We start from the raw sequence: 26257 nt of genomic DNA, 5'->3' as shown, positions 1-26257 counted from the left end.
GCATAAGTCTTTATTGAAGCAGGCATGCCCATTCTCGTACATATTGTCTGTGCTGCTTTCACAGTACAAGCGTGGGGCTAAAGTAGTTGTGACAGAACCCACCTGGCCCACAAGGCCTTAAATATTTACTATCTGGCCCTTTGCAGAAAAAGTTTGCTGATCCCTGGCACGGACAGTATGCTGTTTACTTAGGATAGCTCTTAGGACTGTTCCGTAACTGGATATAGATAGTCTCAACTATTTATTACTTTCGATAGGCTTTGCTCCTACTCTGTGGTGACCGAGATATCATCTCATTTATATATTTTTCATTAAGAAGTAATCAAGTCCCACAAACACTTCTTGGAAATGTTTAAACATCTCTAGCAGAGTTAAAAGATTCTGCAGAGGGGAGCCTGGGTGGCTCAGTGGGTTAAGCGGCCGACTTCGGCTCAGGTCATGATCTCGCGGTCCGTGAGTTCGAGCCCCGCGTTGGGCTCTGTGCTGACTGCTCGGAGCCTGGAGCCTGTTTCAGATTCTGTGTCTCCCTCTCTCTAACCCTCCCCCGTTCGTGCTCTGTCTCAAAAATAAATAAACGTTAAAAAAAAAAAAATTAAAAGATTCCGCAGCAAAGTGAAAAAAATTATTTATTTGGAGTGAATCTTCCTTGAGTTTTTATGACTTTAATTGGATCACACAATGAATGCTGATGAGTCCATTAAAAAAGGAATCCGTCTCTTTAAATAAAAAAAAAGCCATACATTTATTGCATATCTAGTAGAAGTACCAGAATGTCACAAATACAGAACAGATCAGCAATCCTGCTTTAATTTTCTCCAAAACATTTAAAACCTTGATTATTGACATACTGAAATTGGCATACATTGTTCTTCATGCAGTTAACAGAATGGCAGATTGCTCAGAAATCAGTTATAAATATTAAATTGTATTGAACATTCATAGTAAAAAATGTTGTAAAGTGCTGAAGTCATGTAAGCCCGCAAAACTGCCACAAAGCTCAAAGTCCTTCTCAAGCAGTGACAGAGATTTGCTTACATCCACCATTCCAGGTGTGTCTGTTTTCGACACTTTGTCATTTTTTTCCCCCACCCCCCCAAAGTTTTACAGATTGTCCTATTTCTATGGCTGATAAAATGCTGTACAAAATGTAGCAGGTGGTGATGAACTACGCCACTTTCATTTCAGTGCAGAGAAATATTCAAGCTTGTGTGTACCTGTAACCAAACTAGGCTTGTTATATTTTTTTCCCCCTGAGTTGTCATAAATTAACAGTAAAGATGAATCAAAGAGCAGTGAGGGACCATCACCTACAGAGTGAGATTCATTACATGTAAGTAAGTAGCCCCCCTGTGACCCTCACACCTGCCCTCTTTACGGAAAAATGGTAACATGAGAAATTCTATACATGTAGTGTGATTCCAAAAAGAAACAAACAGACAAACAAAAAAAACAACCAAACCAACAATGACCAGTTGACCTGATAACTCTGGCAACTTAGAGCAATCAAGGTTTATATAAGATGTAATTGGTGACTGGTAACGTACAATGGTAAAATACGATGTCTCTGCTACCCCATGTGAAATACAGAAATGCTTCAACAGTTAGCTGTTTAAAGGAAGAAAAAAAAATCAGAAATGCTTCCACAATTCAATGAAATAGAATTCCAATCAAAGGAGATCCTCAAGTATTCTTAGGTGATAAAACAAATTATTTTAAGAAGCTAAGGCGATTTGCTATTCATTATTTTTTTCCCCCTTTAACTAGCACATGTGGCCTTTAATCAAATTGAAGAATCATTATAACCTGGCCCTTTTATGAGAGGAACTTTCCAAGAGGTCTGAGGCATTTCAAGGATTTGCCAAAAGGAGGTAAAAATGATGCTTAGGTCTCAGATTTTACTTCTTTTGATTATTTTAATCATCCTAGAATAACTTAATAATAAATAGTGGATTAAATTAAAGATACTACAGTCACATATTTCGGAATACTTAAAAGCAACAGGAAACATATTTTTGAATGCCATTCTGTATATTATGTGTTGAAATACTTCTGGTAATGACTGGCCATAGAAAGAAGTGGTAATCTTCACATTTATGAAGTTCAAGTTATATATCTATATTTTTTAGAATTTGTTAGCCGAACGTTTGGTCTTAAACTATACTTCATTCCCATGGAATAGTTGAAAAACTGAGAAACCATGATTTGTTAATGGAGACCTCAGTGTTTTCCAAGGGGTTTTAAACAGTGTGTTCCTATTTCTGAAAATGAGAAATTTGAAACGTGATTTAAGATTTTTTTTTTTTTTTTTTTTTTTTTTTTTTGGTGGCCAATTTCATTTCAGCGATCTGGGCTGATGGCATTTTATAAGATAGTTGTTTATCACATGTGAGAGCTCTTAAAACCACTCTGGCGATTCACGTCACTGTTTTAAACTTGGAATGTGAGCCAAAGGGTCCTTCTTTGTATCTCTTATTGCTACTGAAGACAACCGGATTGATGTGTGGAAATTGCTGGGTTGTTTTTGTTTTGGCTTAAGAAACAAGCAAAAAGGAAAACTTACAAGGGAAAAAAAGAAAAGGATGTTGGTCGTGTTCACATACACATTCCCTTTAAGATGTCGTTTGGAAAGTGCACAGAGCCGACAGCCCCCCGTACCTCCCCGGGTCCCCCCCGCCCACCGTCCGCCCACGTCCCGGCCAACAGGGTGGCTGGCGTTACTGCAAAGCATGTCATACTGGCTCCATGGTCACGTGAACTTTATGCTCATTTTTCCCGAGGTCCATTTCAAGAAAGTCTTCGGGTATGTCCTGTAAAGCTTTCCCACGAGGTTTCTCGGCCTGGGCCTCGCCTGCAGGATGACGCTGACATGGTCCCTTTTTACAAGGTCTCACAAGCGCGAGGCACCCAGCAGCCACAGACGTGCCAGCTGCACACGAGTAGAAAGCTCTACTGTAAATCTTACTCTGGTCCACCAGCAGACCTGAGAGAAAGCATTCGTATCTGTTAGCAACATGGCCACAAACCCTCTCTCACCCAGAAGCTTCTCAGTGGCTTAGCCTTCTGTGTTCTAGCTGGGTTTTCGAAAAAAAAAAGGGTGTTGAAGGTATGAGTCTTCCCTAGATTGGGGAGAAGGGAGAAGTCAGACAAATGCACAGCTGAGACGACTGGGTTGCTAGCATGTTCTTCACGGGCTAATCTGTCCTCATGGAGCATAAAACGCGGGACAGTTAGATGCATGCTTCTTGGAAAAGGAAACAGTGAGAAGAAAGAACTCTATTATTTTCACTTGAGTTCACTTTAGGGCTCTTTTAAGATGAGGCAAGATTTCTGTCCTAATAACTTTTGAGGACCTATTTCCGGGGCTAAGGTATGAAACACACCCAAGTCCTTCCGCCGGGAAATACCGTGTAGTGATCAATTAAGTATTTGCAGAGTGAGTTCTGTGCTCAGTTTCCTCACACCCTTCCTAAGAAGGGCAGGTGACTTACAGAAGTCCTTTTGTGCTGTGGTTCCAAAAGTCAGAGGGTAATGAATGAGGTTATACCGCGATGGGTACCCCTTTAGCATTTACAAGGCAAGATGGCAGCCAAAGGTTGGGGCAGCCTGGACTGCAGACGGAGCTTCTAATCCTGACTTGGTCACTCATTTACCATACGAATGTTGGCTTACATGCTTTGACCTTCAGTTTCCTCCTATTTAAGTCAAGAGAGCTGGCTCAGGTAACCTCTAATCCTGTCAGCTCTGAAATTCTATGGACCATATAAAAACCAGTAGGTTTTAAGACTCTCACAAGAAGCCAGCACAACCTATAAGGGGATAGTAGACAAGGGTTCGGATTTCGTGTATGTAAATTACCTGCAAGAGGTGGTCCCGCCAGTCCTGATATGCTCTGAATGAAGACATAGGCTCCCGCCGCAGAAGACATCTTCTCGATCCCCACGACGTCGTCTTCGGCAAGCAGTGGAATGTGGGTACCCCCTACCGTTCCAACCATGAACCCAAAAAATATGCTGCATGACATCAGACCCCAGAATTCAGTAGCGAAAGTAAAGGCAAACAGAGACACAGTCAACAAGATGACGCAGATGAGCTCAATGTAGATCTTCCGGATGGGCTCTCTGTTGAAGATGCAGCCGGCCCCGATCCTTCCAAAAACTTCAGCAATCGCCATGGTGGACAGTAAGAAGGCAGCGCGGTCCTGTTCGATGCCTAGACTAATGGCCAAGGGAATGATGTACAAGGAAGGTGCGAAGAATCCCAGGGTTGCAAAAAGACCGAACAACGCATAACAGATGAAACTTGTGTCTTTCAAGATGGAGAAGTCCAGTAGAGGGGCTTTCTTAGCGCTCCGCTTGGAGCTGGCCTTCACCGGCTGCGTATTGGCCTTCGGCCCCAGTTCTATGTTGGCATGACTAGGCACATTTTTTGGTGAGGTAGTTAATTCTACTCCTGAGTCAATGGAATCTATTGAGGTGCGTGTTTTCTCATTTTCGAGCATACATTGCACTTCCTTCCGGTGTTCGTGTGCGGTTGCTTTCGGGGACCCCGGTCCTTTGATGATAATCGGTCTCAGCAACGCCCCGCAGACGACAATGTTCAGCTGCAGCAAGCCCACGAAGAGGAGACTGTATCTCCAGCCAATGTTGTCCTTCAGAGCCGTGATTGCTTGAGGAGGCGGGGGCGAAGAAGAAAGAAAAATCGAAGGTCAGAAAACAGACTCGAGGCCCAGGAGAAAATACCGAGCAGAAATAAGGGTTCCGGTTGAGTACTAACTTTGGTAAAAGTTAGGACTTGGCAGTTAGTACTTGGCAGGGTGAATGCGGTCCGCCTGTGCTGTATCCTTCATTCTAGGCTTTGATGCTGTTCTGAACCAATCAGGGGGAGAAGTGCACAGGGATTATCAGATTCAAACCCAAACCTGTCAGCCTAGGTCCCCAGAAGAGCTTTGGAGGGTGTGTTTTGCCCGGTGGAGGCACGAGAAATGAAGTAAGCCGGTGACCTACTTCCAGGTTTTGGCGAACAGCAGCCTGCAGGCCAAGTCCAGCCTACTGCCTGTGTCTTTGATACTAAAGCTTGTCTGGAATGTGGCCCCGCTCATTCGCCGATGTGGTATATGGCTGCCTTTGTGCTGTAACCCACAAAGTGTGAGGGGTTCTGAGAGACACTTCTAGTCCGCGAAAGCCTTAAGTATTTACCGTCTGGCCTTTAAAAGACAGAATTTCCTACGTCTGAGCTACATCACTATGCATTCACTCATGCAGTCTTTGGTAGTCATGGATTAAGCAGAAAGATAAACGAAGCATCTAAGCTCACGGTGATCCCAGAATTCCACGATGACAGAGTTCTACAGTTTCTATTCTGCAGACTGTCCTTTACTGTGTGAGTCCTGCTCCTTCCCGCCAGGAAAGCTGGGTCCCGGGCTGCTGACCAGGGGCAGGCTGCACACTGGAATGGGAGGTTGGGGGAGACGGCCGCAGGGGAGCCCCACAGCAACAACTGAATAATGCGGGCCCCCGCAAGACCTTAAAGTATCTTCGTAATCATCCCAGAAAGGCTAAATGATATTCATTAGAATTTTATGATATTCTAATTCTTTGAGAGCAGACAGGTACGAAGACATGGGAAGCTGGTTATCCAGAAGATAGGCTGAGCAAGGCAGCCCCACATTCCGTGGGGGGGGGGGGGGGTCCAGTTACTTTTATAGCCTGTTTTCACACCTCTCGTTCCTCCCATTAATGTGGGAAACTTCAAACTGCAAGATATTTTAGGCTTGGGTATTTTGAGAAGCTTTATGCTCATCTGGCGAAAGTGGGTGCAGTATTCCTCCCTCCATTTACCTTTTTTTTTTTTTAATATAAATGTTTATTTTGAGAGAGAGAGAGAGAGAGAGAGAATATCTGAAGCAGGCTCTATGCCAATAGCACAGAGCCCGATGCGGGGCTCGAACTCACGAGCCATGATCTCATGACCTGAGCTAAAGTTGGATGCTTAACCAACTGAGCCACCCAGGCACCCTTCCATTTGACATTTCTTGGGTGCCTACCAGGTAGCAGGGATTTTCTAGGGAACAAAGCCAACCCAGATGCAGTTTCTACCCTCAGGTCATTCACAGACCACTGAGTCTCCCCACAACATTAAGTGGACAGAAAAGCAGAAAGAATGACACCAGGGTGTGTGACTGCCCGCCCTTTGCTTAAATTCAACAATTGACATTTTCCCTGTCTCTCTGCCTTCCTATAGACCTATATGCACACACACATTTCATTTTTCTCAACCATGTGAAAAGCTTCAGTCACTAGGACATGTTACCCCTAAACACTTCTACATTAACTCCTTCGATCAAAGTATAATCACAGACACATTCTTCAAGGAAACGGCAGAGTAAGAAACGAATCCGGGTCTCCGAGGTTAACCGTCTGTTGCTGGTTAGAGTGAAATTTACCTGCGGACACTGAGACAGCAAGTAAACTAGGGAGAAAAATTTTGCCGCGAGATTACCTACACACAGATAATAAAGCTAACTTTATCAGCACATTTTAAATCCACACTGAATATGGTTCTTTTGACAAAGGAAAGATAATAGTATGACCAGTCTCAAATTATTAAATTAGTTATTTTGGAATGGATGTTTCCAGCCTTCCCACTGAATGGGCGTCTTAACACCTGTTGACCTATTTAGGTCAACTCGGATTAGTATTAGAGTGGAGGGATTCCTAAAACGGGATGAGGGAGGATAGATCCTCAAACTGCGCTGCAGGAAAGAAGGCAAATACGGGTAGAGTCAGCCGACTGTTGGCCAGAAGAGCAGAGGGGCTTCCCCAACCCGCATCCGTACGTGGACCACGAGGGTCTGCCTACCTGGGGCGAAAGCGAACATAGCGAAACATTCTCCCGTGGAAGCAATTGCAGTGACCATGGAGCGCCTTTTGTCAAAGTACTGGGATAGAATGGTGACAGTTGGTAGAAAGCTAAAGCAGAATCCCAAACCTGAAAGAGAGCCAGAAAGAAGAGTGAGCATCACATACGATTGATTACAGAAGGGTGCAAAGATCTGGGATTATTGTGTTTTTTAAATTTTTTTATTTTTTATGGAAAAAAAAAATTTTTTTTTAAATGTTTACTTACTATTGAGAGACAGAGAGACAGAGCATGAGCAGAGAAGGGGCAGAGAGAGGGGGAGTCACAGAATCCGAAGCAGGCTCCAGGCTCTGAGCTGTCAGTACAGAGCCCGACGCGGGGCTAGAACTCACAAACTCCGAGATCATGACCTGAGCCGAAGTTGGATGCTTAACCGACTGAGACACCCAGGTGCCCCTGTTTTTAATATTTAATTTAATGTATGTATGTACATACGTATTTTTAGGAATTACTTAGGTTTTTTTAGTATTATGTGCCATGTCAAATAGACATTTTTGGTTTCCCCAAAGATTTTTGTGCCAACAAATACTTTGGTCACGATGCATGACAATCTGAAAATAATACCAAAAAAGTTAACCACCAGACAATCGAACCTCTTGGAAATCCAAACCATACATGTCCTAAATGATTACTGGCTAAATGAGGAAATAGAAGCTGCCATTATAAACTATTTGGTGAGGGAGGGGTGTTTATTGTATAAATTGTATAAGTTCTGGAAGCCAGTGAATTTCATTCTGGAAAAAGGTGCTGTAGTAAAAACTAAAGTAAGATAAAATAAAAGGTTTCAGGGGTGCCTGAGTGGCTCAGCCAGTTAAGCATACCATTCCTGGTTTCGGCTCAGGTCATGATCTCAATAGTTCATGAGATAAAGCCCCAAGTCGGGCTCCGTGCTGGCAGTGCAGAGCCTGCTTGGGATATTCTCTTTCTCTCTCTCTCTCTCTCAAAATAAACTTAAAAAAAAAAAAAAAAAAAAAAAAAAGGATTTCATGAGAGGTCTAGAAAAGTTGTAACAGTTCGGGGATGCCAGGAGTATAAAAACGGTTTCCTGTGTTTTTTTTCCCCCCTATTTTTCGGCATTAAAAGAATTTATATAATTCACAATGCACAGACCACTACTGAATATAGTTCTTATATAAGACTTATATTTAAAAGAAATAAATGGGGGCGCCTGGGTGGCTCAGTCGGTTAAGCGTCTGACTTCAGCTCAGGTCACGATCTCGCGGTCCGTGAGTTCGAGCCCCGCGTCGAGCTCTGGGCTGATGGCTCAGAGCCTGGAGCCTGCTTCCGATTCTGTGTCTCCCTCTCTCTCTGCCCCTCCCCCGTTCATGCTCTGTCTCTGTCTCAAAAATAAATAAACATTAACAAAAAAAAATTAAAAAAAAAAAGAAAGAAAGAAATGAGCTTTGATAGGTGCAGAAATATATGAAAAGTTGTACAAATCTTAACTAAATACATATATCATCTGTTAAGCAATGTAGGGACTGCTTTTAATGTTTATTTTTGAGAGACAGAAGGAGAGACAGAGTGTGATCGGGGAGGGGCAGAGAGACGGGGAGACACAGAATCCGAAGCAGGCTCCAGGCTCCGAGCTGTCAGCACAGAGCCTGACGTGGGGCTCGAACTCGTGAACCACGAGATCATGACCTGAGCTGAAGTCGGATGCTTAACCGACTGAACCCTCCCAGGCGCCCCTGTAGGCACTCCTTTGAGAGGGAAAAACGTTTCCTCAGACCCCGAGACAAAGTCGACCATGCTTGCTTCCTCCCCTACAGCCCAGAAGTCTCAGACTCCCACTTTGGAAATACCCGCTAAGGAAATTCCCATCTTACTTTGTGAAAATGATGTCTTTGGGCTGCAAACTAATGCAAAAGAGAAGTTGTCTTTCTCATTGATAAATATTAAAAAAGAAAAAAAAAAAAAACAGTCAAAAACTCTTGGGCACTGAGAAGAGATTCCCGTATCCCCTGGAGTCTATCCAGCCCAGTTTAAAACCACCGATCTGGGGCACTATTAATTTTAAAGGAGAAAAAGAGAAAGGGAAAAAAAGATACATGTTGGGTTGGACCCCCTCCTTCCCCTTCCTTGTTTTTCAAACGGAGGATTTGGAGGACTCTGGAGCCCAGGAGCAGCACTTACCGGATATGATGCCGATTGAAATGTACATGTGGTACAGCTTCCTGGAAAAGGAGGCGGTCACCATTCCCGTGCTGACAAGCAGGCCCCCTGCCACCACCACGAGACGGTGCCCAAAACGAGTGCTCAGGACAGCAGAGAGGGGAGCTGCAGCGAAAGACCATAATGCGACTTTTTAATTCCCAGAGGCGTGAACATTAGCCTTCTTAAGATTCCTTCTCAAGTCTTGAACGTGGAGAGATGATGTGCGATATATAATACACTTTACACGATGGTTATATTTGTTCAAACGGGACAGTACATTCTTTGGGCTTCTTAGCGAGAAAGCCAGAGTAATAGGATAAAACATATGGCTCTATTTTTAGATGAAAGCGACGTGGGCTCTCCATGAGCACCTATAAAGTTAGGTATGCATGTCATGTGTGCTATTCTGTGACAAAAATGGGCTTTCCTATGATGGCTTGAATCGTCTTCGTTTTCTATATAGTCACTGCTTTGGATTCTTTTTTAGAAAGCTCCCTTTGGGGTCGGTTTCTAGCTCAGTTTCATTTGACTTTTCTGAAAATGATGTGAAAGTACAGTGAAGGCTCAGTTGAACACCCCACGAGGAGGCTAGCTAGGGGCTAGCGAATTCAGAGTGGCTGATGATCATCCACTCATTTGCTTAGGGTCTGTACTCCATATCCTGCAGAACAGTTCGGTCTGGCAGATCAGCTTCCTAGTGGTATGTTATTTAGGCCAACACTGATACTCACTTGAATATACCAAGATAAGGGAACCATTGACAATTGGGTAAAAGAGTAATACAGAACATGCTGGATAGAGAAGCAAAAAACAAAACAAAAAAACCCCAAAACAGACCAAAAAGGACTAAATTTATTCCATTGGGGTGAGTCCATATATAACTCTTCTGTTAGTGGACTATAAACCAGTATTGAATAGAGCTCATAACGAAACCACTCATCGCTTTTAGGTGGCACATTGGTGCAAAGCATTAACTCGTATCGTAATAGCATTTAGAAGAATGATCTTCTGGTATAATAGTATTAATGGGAAATTTCTTGTTGACTGTAGCATTGTTTTTGATTATAAAAGAGCTCAAAGTGAAGCTCTGACATCTTTCTATTTAGAATGCCAAAGGTAAAACTTTAGTTCGAATGCACTTACATTGTCTTGCTGAGTAAACTTTCCCAATTAAAAAAGTAAATGTCTTGGGGCACCTGAGTGGCTCGGTCAATTAAGCGTCCCACTTCGGCTCCGGTCATGATCTCGCGGTTTGAGCCCCGCGGCGGGCTCTGTGCTGACAGCTCGGAGCCTGGAGCCCCCTTCGGATGCTGTGTCTCCCTCTCTCTGCCCTTTCCCCACTCGTGCTCAGTCTCTCTCTGTCTCTCAAAAATGAATAAAAAAACAATTTTTTTTTTAAAGTAAATGTCTTCATACTCAGTTCAACTGCAACTGGAGAGCTCCTCTGTGACGCTCCCAGGACACTGTACGAGGAGTAGTAAGAAATTCTTTACTCGATAGGAAAGAACCACGGAGCCGCCTCTTTAAGACATTATGTGGCTGAAAACCAACTACATTTAAAGACAGAACAATTCAGAGACAATAGTTCCATTGTTAGGATATTAGGGTCAGGGAAGTGTAAGGTCAGCCCCATTAACTTTCTGAGGTGAGTTCAGTGGCCGTGTTTTCTTGGAAGCCCTTGCCGTGGCCCCTGATAGACGGACGGACCGTCCTGAGAATCAGGCCTGTGAGGGACCCAGAGACAAGTCGCATATTGAAAATTATACTCAAACATGGGAGTGCAAGCTGGTGCAGCCACTCTGGAAAACTGTATGGACCCAGCAATTGCACTACTAGGCATTTATCCAAGGGATACAGGGGTGCTGTTTCGAAGGGACACATGCACCCCCATGTTTCTAGCAGCACTGTTGACAATAGCCAAAGGATGGAAAGAGCCCAAATGTCCATCAATGGATGAATGAATAAAGAAGATGTGGTATATATATACAATGGAGTATTACTCGACAGTCAAAAAGAATGAAATCTTGCATTTGGATGGAACTGGAGGGTATTATGCTAAGTGAAATTAGTCAGAGAAAGACGAAAATCATGCCTTCACTCATATGAGGACTTTAAGATGAACATAAGGGAAGGGAAACAAAAATAATATAAAACAGGGAGGGGGACAAAACATAAGAGATTCTTATGTATGGAGAACAAACGGAGGGTTACTGGAGGGGTTGTGGGAGGGGGGATGGGCTAAATGGGTAACGGCCACTAAGGATTCTACTCCTGAAATCATTGTTGCACCAGATGCTAACTAATTTGGATGTAAACTTTAAAAAATAAAAAAATAAAAAAATAAGAAAAGTATACTCAAACCCCATTTTCTCAGAGGCACTCTGGTTAGCCAGTGAAATCCTTTAGGGAAGCGGCTGTCTGCATTCAGAGTGTCCCTCCTGGATAAGATTGGTCATTTTACATTATATCCTGATTGACATCCTCTTGCTCTTCACGCATCCACATTTACACGTCCCGACCTCTTTCCTAAGCATGCGTTTATGAGACCAGGGCTCGTATGGCAAGTCCTTTTGCTGTTGCTTCTTCAGAAATGACTACATAGGACGGGGCTTTACTGCAGGCCTCAAAGTAATCTCTCGTATCCTAAGACTATGCATACAGTAGGTGCCTAGTGCATGTGCGTATAAACTGAAGGCCATCAGGGCAGGCGGACGGGGCTCTCTCCTTCAGCGCCTCTTGCTCGCCATCCCCAAGCCCCTGAAAACCCTATTACTGAACTGAGGCTAGAAAGGGCCCATGGGCCATATGAGGAACGCGTTGCCAATAGGGTGAGTGCATCATGTAGTTAAGCCAATGAAGAGCGGCACATGCTTCCATATCATTTAAACAGAAAGAGGTACCAACCTGTGAATGTTAAGACAAATACACATATTGATATGACCCACGAAATCCTGCTATTAGATTCATTAAAACTGTCCATTAAGTCATTGAAGAAGACGCCAAATGACTTGATGATGCCGTATGTGAAGACTTCAACGAAGAAAAAAGACACAGCCACCACCCAGCCCCATCCTCCGTCAGGCACTTGAGTATAAACATTGGCTCTGGAACAAAGCTGTGATGTCTTTTGGGTCATTCTTAATCTGAAATAAAAAGTAAAAAAAAAAAGAAGAACATCAGACCAGCCAATAGCATGAGGGTTGATGATTCTGCTACTCTTTAGCAAACATAACAGATAAGGACTACTTACCACATGTCTTAGGGTGATGAATATTTGAACAATGTGCGGTTACTATAAAGTCTCTGGATAACAATTACACACTTATTTAATTGTCACAGCTGGGAAGTCTTCCTTCCAGATTCTTTGGGAGCTCCGAAGACTTGTATTGTATACAGAGCCCCCAAAGAATCTGGAAGGAAGACTTCCCAGCTGTGATAATTAAATGGGGAAAAAACAAACAAAAGGGATCAGAACAGCGTAGTTAGAGGCACCCTGAAGGATACAGAATGGCCACCAGACCGAGTATTGATGCTGACCTTGAACTTGAAGACAAGTTAGGTGTAAAGGAAGCATGGGTTGATCATAATGTTGATCAGAAATGACGCCTAGGAAAAGGGAGGCTAAGAGGCAAACACTGACAGTCCATCTAGCATCTTCCATAGGATAAATGTTTGTGGCATCCTATGTGTCTCTGGCTGATGCCCCCAGCCATTCAGATCATCAGCTGCCTCTCCTTCTGATTATGATCTGGCATTTTCCATGCGGATGTACCTACACGAACAGAATGTAACCATCGTGAGTAAGTTCCTCAGAGTTAACCACTACTTGATGTATTAGCAGTTGACATATACTCAGTAACCGAATAGAGCACTGAAAATTTGCAAGGCCTGGGCAGCCAGTGAACCTAGCCAAGTTACCCTGACCTCAGTATGCTTTTGCATGTGAACTGCCACAAACATCAGAACAAACAGACCTGTGCCTGTAACGCCACCAGTAAGGGGAAACACTATACTTAACATTGGAGGGAGGGGAGTTGAACTTGCCTCTTCCCCTCTGGGAAGTGTGCTCTCAGAGCCTCTGCAGTTAAGCGCGCTTTGAGACGGTGATGTGTTTCTAGCCCAACCCAGAATTACTATCTGTAATAATGAGTCCGTGGCCTTAGAGCTCTTGAATTTAAGAATTCTCTACAATCATACAGTTGTGTACAGGTTGAATTTTTAGAGGATGCACGGTGTCCTTCTCCTGGCCATTAGGTTGTCGTGTTCACGTACTAAGGCAGGTTTTATTGATTGATGTTGGAGGGCAGCTGAAAAATAACGGGACACAACCTCATCTCTCCGGCGGACTTGCCAATTTTTGGTATTGGGATCTAACCACATTCTGTTAACTCTCTAAATCATAAAAAGCAGCGAATCTGACCCAACTTAGTGTCCTTCATCCTATCGATGGTGCCATTCGCACTGTAGACTGAGACTCTAAAAGGACAGTATACTCACTCTTTGTCCTTCACTGTTAAATATTTGATTGAACGAAATAGGGCATAAGATGCTTAAAAAAGCTTATGCCCTCTGCAGCAAAGGCCTCTGCGTTTTGCTGTGTGTCAGTGCATCCTTTCTGAGAGCACATACAAAGGTGGGAAGGCCAGTTAAATGGATCAAGATGTAGGCTGGGCAGCGACAGAACAGCTTGGCATCAGCCTTCCCCAACAAGGAAAGCAGCTGATTGAAGACAGAAGCCGGGAGCCCTCCCGCAAATGAGGTTTTCACAACACCCCTCCTTCATCAGACTTTCAAAATTCACTCCCAAGGTGAGGCAGCTGGGGCAGGGGTGTGAAAACACTACTAGGCTGAAGGTCTAGAACCCCCCTCCCCCCAAAAAAACCCCACAAAAAGTACTTCCCAGTAATAGGGTCCATCTTGTATTTGGTGTTTATCCCTAGAGAGAGGTGTTGGGGGAGAGGGAGAGGGAAGTGGTGGGAGCTCACAGCTTAGGTCCTCAGCTTCACCCCTTCCATTTCATCCCCCTACCAGGCTGTTAGTTTGGACTTTTCCTTGCGGAGCCCAAGACGCCTTTACTAGCCTAACTGGCTCCGTGTGTCCAGTACGATTAATCTCTTTGAAATGCTGCACTGTCATGACATTTTTCTGCTCAGCCTTTTTCAGTGGCTTTCCTCTTTCTGAGGGATAAAACCCATGGATTAGCCTGGCTTTCCATGCCTTCATCGTTGGACCGCACCCTATCTTTGTAGCCTTCTTGCTTCCCGTTCTAAGACTTGACTCAGGCTGTGGTCCAAATGGACTCCTCCCTGCCCGCTAGTCTCTAACCACCTTGCCCATGGCCAGGCCCTCTCCCCCCACTCCGGGACTGGTTGCCCCCCACTTTTACAGATGGCACCTGCCAGACCCTGCTCCGTCAAATCTTCTCTCTTCCATAATGCCTCCTCTGACCAACTCAACCTAGGGGGGTTCTCTTCTTGTGACAGGTATCACTTAGTAATGGGGTGTTGTTTGTGTTTACCTTATTTGCTCATGGAAATAATAGGCTCATGGAAAACAAACCCTGGGGCCTTTCTCTCTTTGTACCTCCTTCTGCCTTCCTGCCCCCAGACCTTTCACACAGCTTGTATTTATTTTTTTCAACAAAGTACCTAGGAGGGGCCAGACCCTATGCTAGGCATCAGGGATACTACGGTGAAAGACAGAGGGATGGTCTCTGTCTCCATGGACTTAAGTCCTTGTTGACGGTAATGATAGGAACCCTATGACTGAAATGCATAGTAAAACCACTTGGCCATGTCCTTCCAGAGTTCAGCACATTTCTGACAAGCAGTTAGACTAGGTGGCAATGAAGTTCAAGGACCTCTGGCATGACTGTTCTAACCCAGAAGGGTGCTCCTAAGATCTTAGGGCTCAGGACCAACCTGAATAAAAAGACTGGCATAAAATTGATGAAGGCAAAAAAAAAAAAAAAAAATTGATAAAGGCCCCAAAGACTGAATTTCTTTCTAGCCTAAAGCCTCCACAGGGTCAAGAGACAGTCTTTCTGTTGGACTGTATGTAGGACAAGATTGTAGTTTTGGTATGAAGATAATAAGATTACCTATCCATCGTCAGAAGACTCTGGTGATAGGTATCTATCTCACTCGTTCTTTGCATGTTATGATCTGTGGTTTGAACGTGCAAAATGGGTGCAATTTCCACCAACCGGTACCCCGGAGTGGTGTTAGAATTATAGAATGTTAGGGAATTTAGAGCTCATTTGTCCGTCTCCTTGTAAAATCTTACTCATTTTTCTTTACAAAAGGTGGAATCTAGACCTAAGAGAAGGCACTTGACCGAAACTGTTCAGAATCAAATCTCCTGTCTCCCAGCGTCGTCCAGCCCTATCAGCCTAAGGGACAGCGTTTTAAAGGCCTGGAAGAGGCTGTTTTAGGCAGAGGTTGGGAAGAATTTCTTTCAATGATAAGAGCTCTCTTGACCTCCCTCTGTAAAGTTCCATAAGCTGTGTCACCACTTAACTGTGTGACCTTGAGAAAGTCAAGTGCACCTCTCTGGGCCTGAGTTCCTCATTAGTCAAATGGCAAGGTTGGACTGGGGAATCTTTAAGGTTCCATTCAGCTTTACCAGTTTATACTGTGGTACTCAGCACCAAGTTCTATGAATCACCTGATTCCCCCTGGACAAACCTGGTAGTCCAGGGAAAGCCGGGAGCTAGGAGGAAGGTGCAAATTCTAGATGGTTCTTGCAGATGTGGGCGAAATGTAGTTGGACACCACTCAGATCTGATCTTTGGCAGCTGGTTGGAAGAAAGCAGACTTGACTCTATGTCTGTGTTCAATTCCTTTGGTTTTTTTTTTTAAACTTTGCTTTATATCTTTGCTACTCTCCTGAAGCTAGATCCAAATAGAAGTCTCACCCGCACTGTTAGGGTTCTGGAGGACAGACGGCTTTCTTAGTATTATTACTGGGGACATCATAAAGCAAAGATGACACCCCCAAACCCACTTCCTCCAAAGTGTATGCCTTTATCCTCCTAAAGCATCCCACATCCTGTTATATTTATCGTTGGAGAGAAGACCACAATATAGAAGAATCATAGAATAACCTGGTTTCTAGAACATACTGGATGAGAACTTCTGTGTTCTGCATGTAGGATCACATAGGGCAGGCACCTACAAGGGCAGCCAGCAGCTCTTTCGAGACCCAGTGCCCGGCAGCGCGTCTGGCACCTAGTATGTGCTCAATAAAAGCTCCTTCGACAAAGTAGGAGTCTTGCCCTACTGCTGAAGCGGTGCCCTGCTCTATCCCTATGAGACCCAAGTGAGGACGTCCCTGCTTGCAGAATAAATCCCTTCCTGGCCTCCTCTCCTTATGTCCATTCATTCCGCGGGCCAACCGGCTTAAAAGTGTCCACCTCCACAAGGCTAGAAACAAAGGCCTGAATTTTGAACTCAGTTACTTAGAATCCTCTATCAATTCCAGGATACCAAATACTGCCTCGGTCTTATGGTGATGCGAACTGATCTTACGGGAAGGGACGCTGGTTTACTGTGTGGGGGTCTAACAGGTGAGGCAAGCTGAGTGGGTGAATCACTCTGCTCCTTGATTTGTGTTGTCAGCAGGTAAACAGAGTGTTGTCCTGATCTTTCCCTGCCCTAAGAAGCTACGGTTCTAGGACAGCCTTTGAGCCGGACTTGCTCCGAGTTAGACTTTCATCCTCCACTCTGGAGTCCTCTGGGGCCAAAGCCCACGCGTTTGTTGTCTGGAGGCCCTTGGGCATTATTTGTTGAACGTCTGTCTACCATTAACTGGCTGCACAATCTTGGGGAAATCACTTAATCCCCAAATTTCATCATCTGTAAAGTAGGGACTAGCCACAGCAGACTTGAGGGTCCCAACTGTAAAGTTCTATAATGAACGGGGCTTCCTGGCAGCTGAGCCGCCTTCTCCCTGATGTTTTCCCAAAGGAAGTACAATGACAAAACACGCTGGGCAGTTTGAAATATTTCCTATGAGCATTTGATTGTCTTCACCTTAAATAAATGAGGATTCTGCCAAGGTGTGGAAGTCTGCTATATCTGGGAATTTCACTGTGATTTGATCTGTTGAGTAAAGGTTTGATTTGGGGCCATCAAGAATGCAAAATATTGGATTATTATAGACCGTCAGAGCATCAGTCCAGGGTCAGTTTAGAGCAAAGTTCAAAATGCAGGCTTTGGATGGAACGGTGATGGCTGCTGGTTAAAGCCAAGCCTCCGCAAAAGCAGGGCTAGACTCTGTTCTTAAAGGCGTAGCCTGGAGAACAGCTTTTGACAAGCCGTTTCCCCCTTGCCGCCCCCCTCCCCCCCCCCCCCAGTCAAAACCAGTCTGCATTCAGGTAAAGTTCATCTGAATTCTCTACTAAAAAAGTCCCAAACCTAACCTGGAGGTCTGCCTCAGCAGCTTTGAATCGCTGGATAAAACCAATTCACCCATTTTACAAGATCATGATGTTGAAATGTGAACCCCTAGTTTAAGTGTCCTCCTCAGGGGTTCCACTGAGAAAAAGTCCAGTTTTTGGAAACCACAGAAGGAAAACTCACAGTTAGTGGTACTCATTAAGGCAGAAGGTGCTTTTCCACTTGGCTGCATTGTTTATTTATGAACTGGAACTCTCTATCTTGGCTACCCTTCCCTTAATTATGAGAAGAGGTATTTCTTTATCCCTGGGGCAGGATGTATCGTTGACCCCCCAAAATGCCGCGTAATGGTGCTTGGGACATGGGAAGAAGCATCACTCAGAAATCTCAGCAGAAACACATGGTATTTTTTTGCAGAGAAGACACTCATGTTCATAGGATTTGCAAAACAGATTAACTGAGAAATCTCATTCTCGGGGTAGAAACCATCTCCTTCAAGAAGGAGCCCGCACGGAGTGTCTAACTGTGCAAACAAAACCAGCTTCCAGGTTGTCAAGTTGTAATGCTCCTTCCCCAGTTGGCTCCGGGGAGCTTAGTCTCTTAAGGCTAATGCCCCCCGCGTCTGGTGACATTTTACATGCCACCGAACAAACTTCTATCACCTGTCTGCTGGGGGGGGGGACGGTGGGGATTTAATTTAAAAAAAAAAAAAAAAGTAAAAAAAGAAAAGGCAAAAAAAAAAAACAAAAACAAAAACAAAACAACCCCAGAAGGAAATAACCCATTTCCTCTGCAAAATCATCCTCCGCCACTACGGAACTGCTCAGCCACACGGGCGCTTTCCTGCGGCTGGCAGCCGCAACCGGGAACCTTGGAAGTTGAGCGGGACCAGCCGTCAGGCGCTGACAGCTCGGACGGTCAAGGTGTAGGACCCGCGCGCTCTGCCTTCCCAATGCGGGGTCACGTTGGCTGCCCCGGCAGTGTGTGTCGGCTTGGGGGGGGGGGGGTGGTGCGGAGGGGACAGGGATTCCCATTTGCCCTGGCGCTGCCTCAGTGGCCGGCCTGCGCGCGCGCGCGCGAGCCTGGGGAAGCTACCTCTGACATTTCGCTCCTGTGACGCGCGGGCAACTTCATGCGGAAAATCCACGCAGGGGTGAGCGGGCGCCCCCGACTCGCTCGATGGCCTGAAGCCCCCAATCCGGGACGGGGCGGGCACTCAAAACCAAGCCTGCCTCTAGCTGTTTTCCAGACCCCAACTGCCAGCCAGGGCCACGGACAGTCAACTCTCAGCTGCCCACACTGGCTTAGAGCGCGTCATCCTGGTGGCCCCGGGCATTCCCAACTGTCAGAGAATATTTTTCAGAATAACCTCTCCAAAATGTTAAGATGTTAAGTGGTCTCCTCCCGCCGTCCTGCCCACCCCACACACCACCAGTCCAAAAAAAAAAAAAAAAAAAAAAAAAAAGCTCCCAACACAGATTAAAAAAAAAAAAACAACCCACCCCACAATCAAACTTTTAAACATGTAAAATAATAAAACCAACTCACCAAGTTAGAAGGGAAGAGAATAAACCCCAAAAGGCTCCCAATAAGGCGGAGGCTTGGCCTCCCCCTCCTTATAAGCCGCTCGGTAACATGAGAAAGGTTTAACCCCTTAGGGCGTGGGCCCGAGCCTACCGCAAACTGGCTCCGGCGGGTGAGCACCGGGCGCCCGGCCCGCAGCGCCCCGGCCCCGGCCCCCCACCCACGGCCGCGCCTCGGGCACCCCGGCCACACCCTCCCCCCGCCCCCCACCCCGGCCGCCTGCGCCCGGGCCCTGCGTGCGGCTGCCCGCGCCCCGGCCCCGCGTCGCTGCCTATCCCTTATCCTATACCGGCTGCAGCCGGTCTCCGCCGGCCTCGGGGGCGCGCCGCCGCCGACCATGTGCTGCGAGCGCCGAGCGCCGCCAAGGAGGGGGCCGGACTGGCGCGCGCGCGCCGGCCCACGTGGACCGGGGCCGCGCCGGGCGCGCGCCCGCCCCGGGCCCGGGCTGGGGGTCACGGAAGGTAACGGCGTCGCCGTCTGGTGCCAACGGCGGGGTCCCGCGGGGCCACCCCCGCCCCTGCCGCCGGGGTCCTTGGCACGCCGCCCCGCTCCCCCCACCCGACCCGGGCGCGGCCGTGCGCGCCTGCCCGACCGGACCCCGGCGCTTTGCTGCACCGCAAGCGGGGAGCGCGGGCGTGCTCGGGGCGCCTGCACCTCTCCTCCGGCACCCCCGGCCGGGCGCGCGCGCGCGCGCGCGCGGGGCCCCAGGGCCAATTCCCTTCCCTCCGAGCGCCCCCCCCCCCCGAGCGCCCACCGCCGAGTACCCCCGGAGATTTGGGGATTGGCTGGGGGCGATTGGGGGTGCGGGGGCTAAACCCGCGCGGCGCTCGCGGCTGCGGCGGCTCCGCGCCAGCCCCGAGCAGAACAGGTTCCTTCCAGTTTGGGTGTGAGCTGCGCGCGCGGCGCCGCGCACCCCGAGTTCCTCCTCCAGCGCCCACTTCCCCCAATTTCGTCAACTCGCGCACGGTTCTCCTGGGGGGCGGGGGGAGGGAGGGAGGGAGTGCCGCAGTGGGCCCCAGAGAGCTAGCGGCCCGGCTGCTACGAGTGCCTAGCTTTCCCCCTTTTGCAGCAGTAGCGGCGGCGGCGGCAGCAGCAGCAGCAACAGCGCCAACAGCATCCGCGTTGCGCGAAAGGGATGTGAGCAGCCGGGCTGAGTCAGCATCCCCGGGTCGGGGCGCGCGCGCATCCTCCCGGCCAGGCGGCTGGCGACGTGCACACAGGTGCATGGCCGCCTAATCCGCTGGGAGCCCCCGGTACGGCAGGGACCCGGGCGTTTAGGGAGTACGTGCCCCTCATCCCGAAGTCCCCAACCCCAAGGTCACTGCGAACTCAGCAGATGATGCCCGGGAAACCAGTTATGGGGACAAAGCAGTGTGTCGTATCCCAGGCATTTCGGAGTGTGCGGGGGCGCCGACTTGGCTTCCTGGTCTCCACCTCACTTACCAGGGCTGATTGGAGACCTGCTCGGAAGCAAAGGCCTTATTCTCTGCATTTCCCTGCCGACTTTGGTACGGGCTGCTTCCTCCTTTGGGGTTTGAGAATGTGGTTCTGATGTCAGAAACTCAAGAGAGCCTACTTTGGGGGCGCGTGCACGCGGGGTCGCCACCGGGAGGAGTCAGAGATTTGAGTTTTCATAAAAATCCGTTTGCAGTGGGTGCCTCATTTCGCTCCTGGTTTGGGGATAGGGTCGACTGCGTTAAATGCCATTCTGTACTGGTACAAGGTCTGGCGTGGGGTAGGTGGGGAGCAGGTGTGTTCCTGTGAAGCGCCCTGTTTCGGCCAGTAATGCACAGCCAGGGGCAACTGATTCGCTTCGCAACCTTGTGGGAAAGTAACTTAACTTCTAGGGGCGTCAATTTCTCGAATCTATAAAATGGGGTCAGTAGTGGTATTCCCAGAATTGAAGGGTTTAATTTATGATTCCTGTGAAGTGTGGATCAAAGTGACTGACATACGGTGAGCCCTCAGCACCCGTTATTATTATTGTTATTATTTATGGCTTACCAAGTCTGATGGCTGACTCCACTATACCAAGCCATCTGTTTGTCGAGTTGTTTGAAGAATCCACACGTGATGATGTTCAAAACTGATTTTAATCACTAAAACGAACATTGTAATCACTAAAATGTAATGTCCTTACAGTGTATTAGGACCTGTCACTGTTTTTAGTATGGAATTGTCATATTCACTATGGCACAGCATCTACTGTATTGGGTCTTGGGAACCTATGGAGGTAGCCCATTATTTATTACCGAGTGGTTCTAATCAAGTCCAGAAAGTTCCCGGTGCTTCAGTTTCTTGATTTAAAACATTAGGCAATGGGATTCTCTCTCTCTTTCTCTCTCTGTCCATCCCCCACTCGCTTTGAGAGAGAGAGAGAGAGAGAGAGCGAGAGAGCATAAGTGAGGGAGGGACAGAGAGAGACGTAGAGATGTAGGCTCGAACTCATGAGCCATGAGATCATGAGCTGAGCCAAAGTCAGACTCTTAACCAACTGGGCCACGCAGGTGCCCCTCAAAATAAATAAAAATTTAAAAATAGGTTAAAATATTAGGCAAATCATACCAAAAGCTCTAGTTAGGAATGAATGACTGAGAAACTCACATCTGAGTATTTGACCAGAGTGAACGCACTGGCTGTTGGAGAGGCATAACTACAATGATAACAATCACAACAACAATAATACGTTACTATTATTTTACTAATATTAATTAGACCTGTTGTTAATTTTTTCGTATGTTTGCTTTGTTCCCAGCACTGTATTAAGTGCCACACATGTGATCTAACTTTAACCCATCAGTAACATTCTGCAGTTGATCCTTACCATCCCCATTTTACAGATGAGGAAAGTTGAGGCACACAGCCCTGGAGGGATTCACCTGAGGTTTCACAATATAGGCACACACTGGCCCTTTTCTGCAACTAAAGCTCACTGAAGACGATATTTGCCACCTGCATTTGGGTAACAGAGAAGGGGAGCTGGAAACCCAATCTCTGCCCAGTCTTGCCAGCCACAAACCAATGACTTTTGCATGCCCTGGTTAGAGGCTGGCTTCACCTTGTTCCCTTTCCTAGTGAGACCAAGCGTGAAAACCCTTGCTTTTTTTTTCCCCCTCACTCTTCCAGGGATAGCGAAGAGAGGGAAAGCACAGCATTGCCATGCTAATCAAACCCCCCCAAACAAAACTAAGTCTGTTTGGTTCTAAATACAAACAAAAGAACCCTTGGAGTCTGGAGTACAGAACCAGAAAAATCAGGATATTAAGTTAAGGGTTCAGCTCCCCTTTTAGCCTCTTCTGTTGTGTCTGCCGTAAGCCAAGGAGCAGCAGAGCCCCTCCGGTCCTTTGGGCAAGGCTGTGATGATGCCCTTTAAAAAGTCCCTCAACATCTTCTGGGGGAAATAAATTGGCTCCTGAGCCTATCCTCTGTGCTCTCTCTTGCTAGCCATCTTGCTCCGGGTCATTTGCATGAGAACAGATTCCTTTGTGCGAAGTTGGCCAGCCTGTTCTCCGTCTACGTTCGTAGCCCTTCTACTCTTCACGTTGGGTTGCTAGGCAGATATGACCCTGGCTTGCAAATAAGCTCACTGCATTTACCAGCCCGTGAGAACTTAAACTTGGGTAAGGAGATTGAAAGGAATCTTGTCTGGAGCTCAGAGAGGATTCGAGGGGGCTTCTGTGGGAGGTCTTGGTCCCCCGTCCATGCACTGTCCCTCTTCCTGTCTCTGCACCACCACCCCATTATCTCACCCGAGGGCCTGTGCTGGCTTGGGGGGCGGGACCCCCTGTGTAATTTGACTGAAGCAAATTCTTGCTTTAAAACTTGACTGCTCCTCCAGACGACAGAGAACCCCACAAACTTCCTTGGAGGAGCTCCAGCTAGATGTGTTGGGTTCATCTGGTGGTTTGTGGAGCCTCCCCCCACCTCACATCTAATGGTTTGAAGGCGAGGCAGGGCCCTGCTAATGGGAATGTGGGCTCCTGAGGGGGTTTGAAGATTTGCCAAGGGGCCTGAGGCACGGACGGTTTTCCTGCAATCAGCTTCAGAACATGAGCTCTTTCCTAAAGCCCATTTGTGTGAGAACCCACTGTGGGGCAGGCCTGGTGCTCCGTTAGCCTTCACGGCTGACTTCTCCTTCGTAACCAGAGCCAGGATCCCACTAGGGTGCACTTTTCCAGCTGAAAACGGCTCTGCGGTGAATATTGAAATACTGTGTCAGGGAGGCCTCTTTCGTCAAGTCAATATGTCTCATCCCCCAGTCCATCTCATAAAGATGCTTTTGCAGTAGTAATAACTTGTCCAAATGCACAATGTTTTTTCTTTGATTATAAATGATCACTTATAGGAGTAATTGTGATCATCATTCGACCCAAAAGGGATTTTTTTTTTTACACTTGAGGCATAAAACACAAAATTTCAATTTATACCCAAAGTCTGTGTTCAGAGACATAGGATAAGGTAATTAAGTACTTTTGAATCTATAAGTATATTGTGTTGATGTAGACTGAAAATACAGTTTTGAAAAAAAAAGGAAAAAAATGATAGAAAGTTTCTGACCTCATGAGAAATGTTCTCATGTATTTTTTGTAATTTTTAAAGAAGTTTATTTATTTTGAGAGAGAGAGAGAGAAAGAGAGAGAATTCCAAGTAGGTCCATGCAGAGCCCGACGTGGGGCTCGAACTCACGAAACTGTGAGATCACGACCTGAACCAAAATCAAGAGTCAGACACTTAACCCAGGCACCGAGGTGCCTCATCAACTCATGTAATTTTTAAATGAATGGTGATGGTTTTCAGATGACTCTGACGTTTATATTACACGGGATACAGTTAAAAAGAGTGGTTTAAAATAGTTTTACTGTAAAAGTCAACATTTACAGATACAACTGAAACAATATCTTTTGCAGCTACGATGAAACATTGGACGGAACTTAAAAACTGCACGAGGGTGGTGTGGACTGAAAGTGTGTGGGCCCCCTATGCCCCCCGCCCCCGCTAAATTCATAGATTGAAGCCCTAACTTCCAATGCGATAGTTTTTAGAGATGGGCCTTTGGGAGGAATTAGGTTTAGACGGGGACTTGACGGTGGGGCCTTCAAAGAGGGAGAGAGAAAGGCCTTGGGAGGACACGGAGAGAAGGCAGCTGTCTGCAAACCAGGAAGAGAGCTCTAACCCCACCTTGTTGGCATCTTGATCCCAGACTTCCAGCCCCTAGAACTAGGAGAAAATGAATTTCTACGGTTTAAGCCACGCAGTCTGTGGTATTTTGTTATGGCGGCCCAAGCTGACTGATACAGAGGGGATTTATTGTTTTCTAAATTCTCTTAGAGGTTACCCAAGCAAAAGAATTTGCAGGCCACTGAGTTATGATCTATGTTTGTAGGAGCACAAGGAGGATGTGGTCCCTGCCCTCATGGGTAAGTCCTCCCCGAAGAGATAGAACAAACCCGAGAGTCACCACAGCGAGCCCTGGGAGGCCAGGTAGGGGCTGTATAATTGAGAAGTACAAATGTATAAATGCACGTGGGTGTGGGCTCTGGAGCCTGACCTTGAACCCGAGCTCTGTTCTCACTAGTGGTGTCACCTTGCTGGGGCAAATTACTTAACCTCAGTCTACCTCAGACTGCTTATCTGTGAAGGGGGATAACAGTACTCACTGCATAGGGCAGTCACGTTGGGGGGCTTAGTGCTGTGGAGCTAGGTTCACTGAGTTAACATGTGTAAGGGGCTTAGCAGCTTAGTGCTGTGCTTGGCTCACAACGGGTTTCCCTGACTCTTGGTGGGAGACCAGAGAGGCCTAGAACCAGGAAAGACCTTACAAGGACTGGCAAGGGGGGAGGGAGGAGGAAGGATAAACAGCAGGAGGTACTGGGTTTGGGGATGGGAAGATCACCTCCCCACCTTTGCCTCTGGTGATCTGGCCTCTATCACGGCATTTAGTGCCTCGTTGATGATGTATCCCTGGGTGCGTCTCTTTAGCTCTGCAGTGAATTTTACTTGATTTCAGCACTGATATTCATCCCTGGACTTCTCAGTCTTGATAGTTTACGGCTCCTATAGTTTTGTCAATCCTCCCAAAACTCTCTCAAGCCTGTTGCAAGAGGTACTGAACCCAAAACAAAAAATCAGAATTGCCAGAGCAAAGTGATTTTCATCCCATTGCTTTCAGGAATAAATCTATGTCCTGTCAAAAGTTGAAGACACAGATGTGGGTCACGAAATCTAATCGGCCATGCTGGAAAGCGTGTAGGACCACTGGGTTTGGCCCCGATTAAATCAGGCTTTCTGTGCACATTTCTTGAGGGTGCCCCACCCATCATGTCGCTCAAGGCCAAGGAATAAAAACCTGCTTCTCCTGCTATGTTTCTGGCCTAAAGGGAGATGCTGGCTCTCCCCCCTTCTTGTCTAAACATGCTCAGCCTGTCCTGCTGCTCTCTGGAACAATACGCAGTGTTAAGCTTTGATTTTAACCCTTTCGGAGCAGTGCATCTGGTCATTTCCAGATGGCTAGGGGGTCGGGGACGGTGCACGGAAGCTGGAAGGCTGGTCTAGGCTGTGTTATGAACAGGGGGCCAGGAGGGGACCCTGGCCGTGGTTGTGGTCGGTGGAGGGTTCTGGCCCTCCTTAGGGGAGCCCACATGCTTAGCCGGGGTCCATGGTGGGACTGGGGACGGGGAGCGTCCATCCCACCTTCCCCCGGCCGCTGGCTCTCCATCCAGGCAGCCTCTGCTCATTACAGCCTACGCACGAGCCCTCATGAATGCAGTTGTTTCCTGGGCCACAGAACCACACCCCAGAGAATGTGGTCCCTCCTCTCCGAGTGTTTACTGTCTAGTTCAGAAGACAGGACACGTGTGATTGTTACCTAAAGCAGGATTTCAACAAGTGCGCTTTTATGAGGGAGGACCTCACAGAGGAAGGGGAACTCAGAAAGGCCATGTGAGGTTAGGGAAGTGAAGAGACAGGGCTGAGGTCTGCGGGCGGGACAGAGCAGGCTTGGCCACAGTTGGATCCTGTGAGGTGCATTCAGCCGGCCAGTATTGATCGAACTCCCTCCAGGAGTCCAGTACCAGGATCATGCAGTGCGTAAAATACATAGATATTCCTGCCCTTGTGTGCCTTACAGTCTAGATCTATGCACAGACTTACGGCTTTTCTTGCTGGAGCCCCAAGCCAAGGGTCTGGGGCAAATCATTCTT

The 26257-nt window shown here is 47.0% G+C and overlaps 2 protein-coding genes across 11 annotated transcripts in view; one reads left to right on the top strand and one right to left on the bottom strand.

Moving 5' to 3' along the window:
• ARSG (arylsulfatase G) overlaps positions 1 to 26257 on the top strand; it is a 109352-nt gene that overhangs the window by 4734 nt on the left and 78361 nt on the right. The window contains exon 1 of one of the 7 annotated variants that reach the window (XM_058704234.1): positions 20111 to 20311. The exons of 1 other annotated variant lie outside the window; for it this stretch is intronic. The gene's annotated coding sequence lies outside the window, so the exon portion shown is untranslated. Of the gene's footprint in view, positions 1 to 20110; positions 20312 to 25171; positions 26141 to 26257 lie in introns of those variants that run through there. 5 more of the 7 variants (XR_009255101.1, XM_058704238.1, XM_058704237.1 and 2 more) reach the window with 5 other exon arrangements.
• Positions 610 to 19533, bottom strand: SLC16A6 (solute carrier family 16 member 6). 4 transcript variants are annotated; one of them, XM_058704241.1, is made up of 7 exons: positions 19023 to 19237; positions 12613 to 12847; positions 11980 to 12218; positions 9055 to 9198; positions 6859 to 6987; positions 3856 to 4665; positions 610 to 2980 (listed from the first exon to the last, which is right to left on the bottom strand). In XM_058704241.1, exons 3-7 carry the CDS (start codon positions 12209 to 12211, stop codon positions 2730 to 2732), a joined length of 1566 nt encoding a protein of 521 aa, XP_058560224.1. In that variant the 5' UTR covers positions 12212 to 12218; positions 12613 to 12847; positions 19023 to 19237; the 3' UTR covers positions 610 to 2729. The 4 variants fall into 4 exon arrangements, with proteins under 4 accessions (XP_058560224.1, XP_058560222.1, XP_058560223.1 ...); XM_058704239.1 differs by lacking the exons at positions 12613 to 12847; positions 19023 to 19237 and adding an exon at positions 19348 to 19523; XM_058704240.1 differs by lacking the exon at positions 12613 to 12847.

This window comes from Neofelis nebulosa, chromosome 16 (assembly GCF_028018385.1).
Source record: "Neofelis nebulosa isolate mNeoNeb1 chromosome 16, mNeoNeb1.pri, whole genome shotgun sequence".
Lineage (NCBI taxonomy): Eukaryota > Metazoa > Chordata > Mammalia > Carnivora > Felidae > Neofelis > Neofelis nebulosa.
Note: the sequence above shows the minus strand (reverse complement) of the source record. Positions and strands in the feature narration are given on the sequence as shown.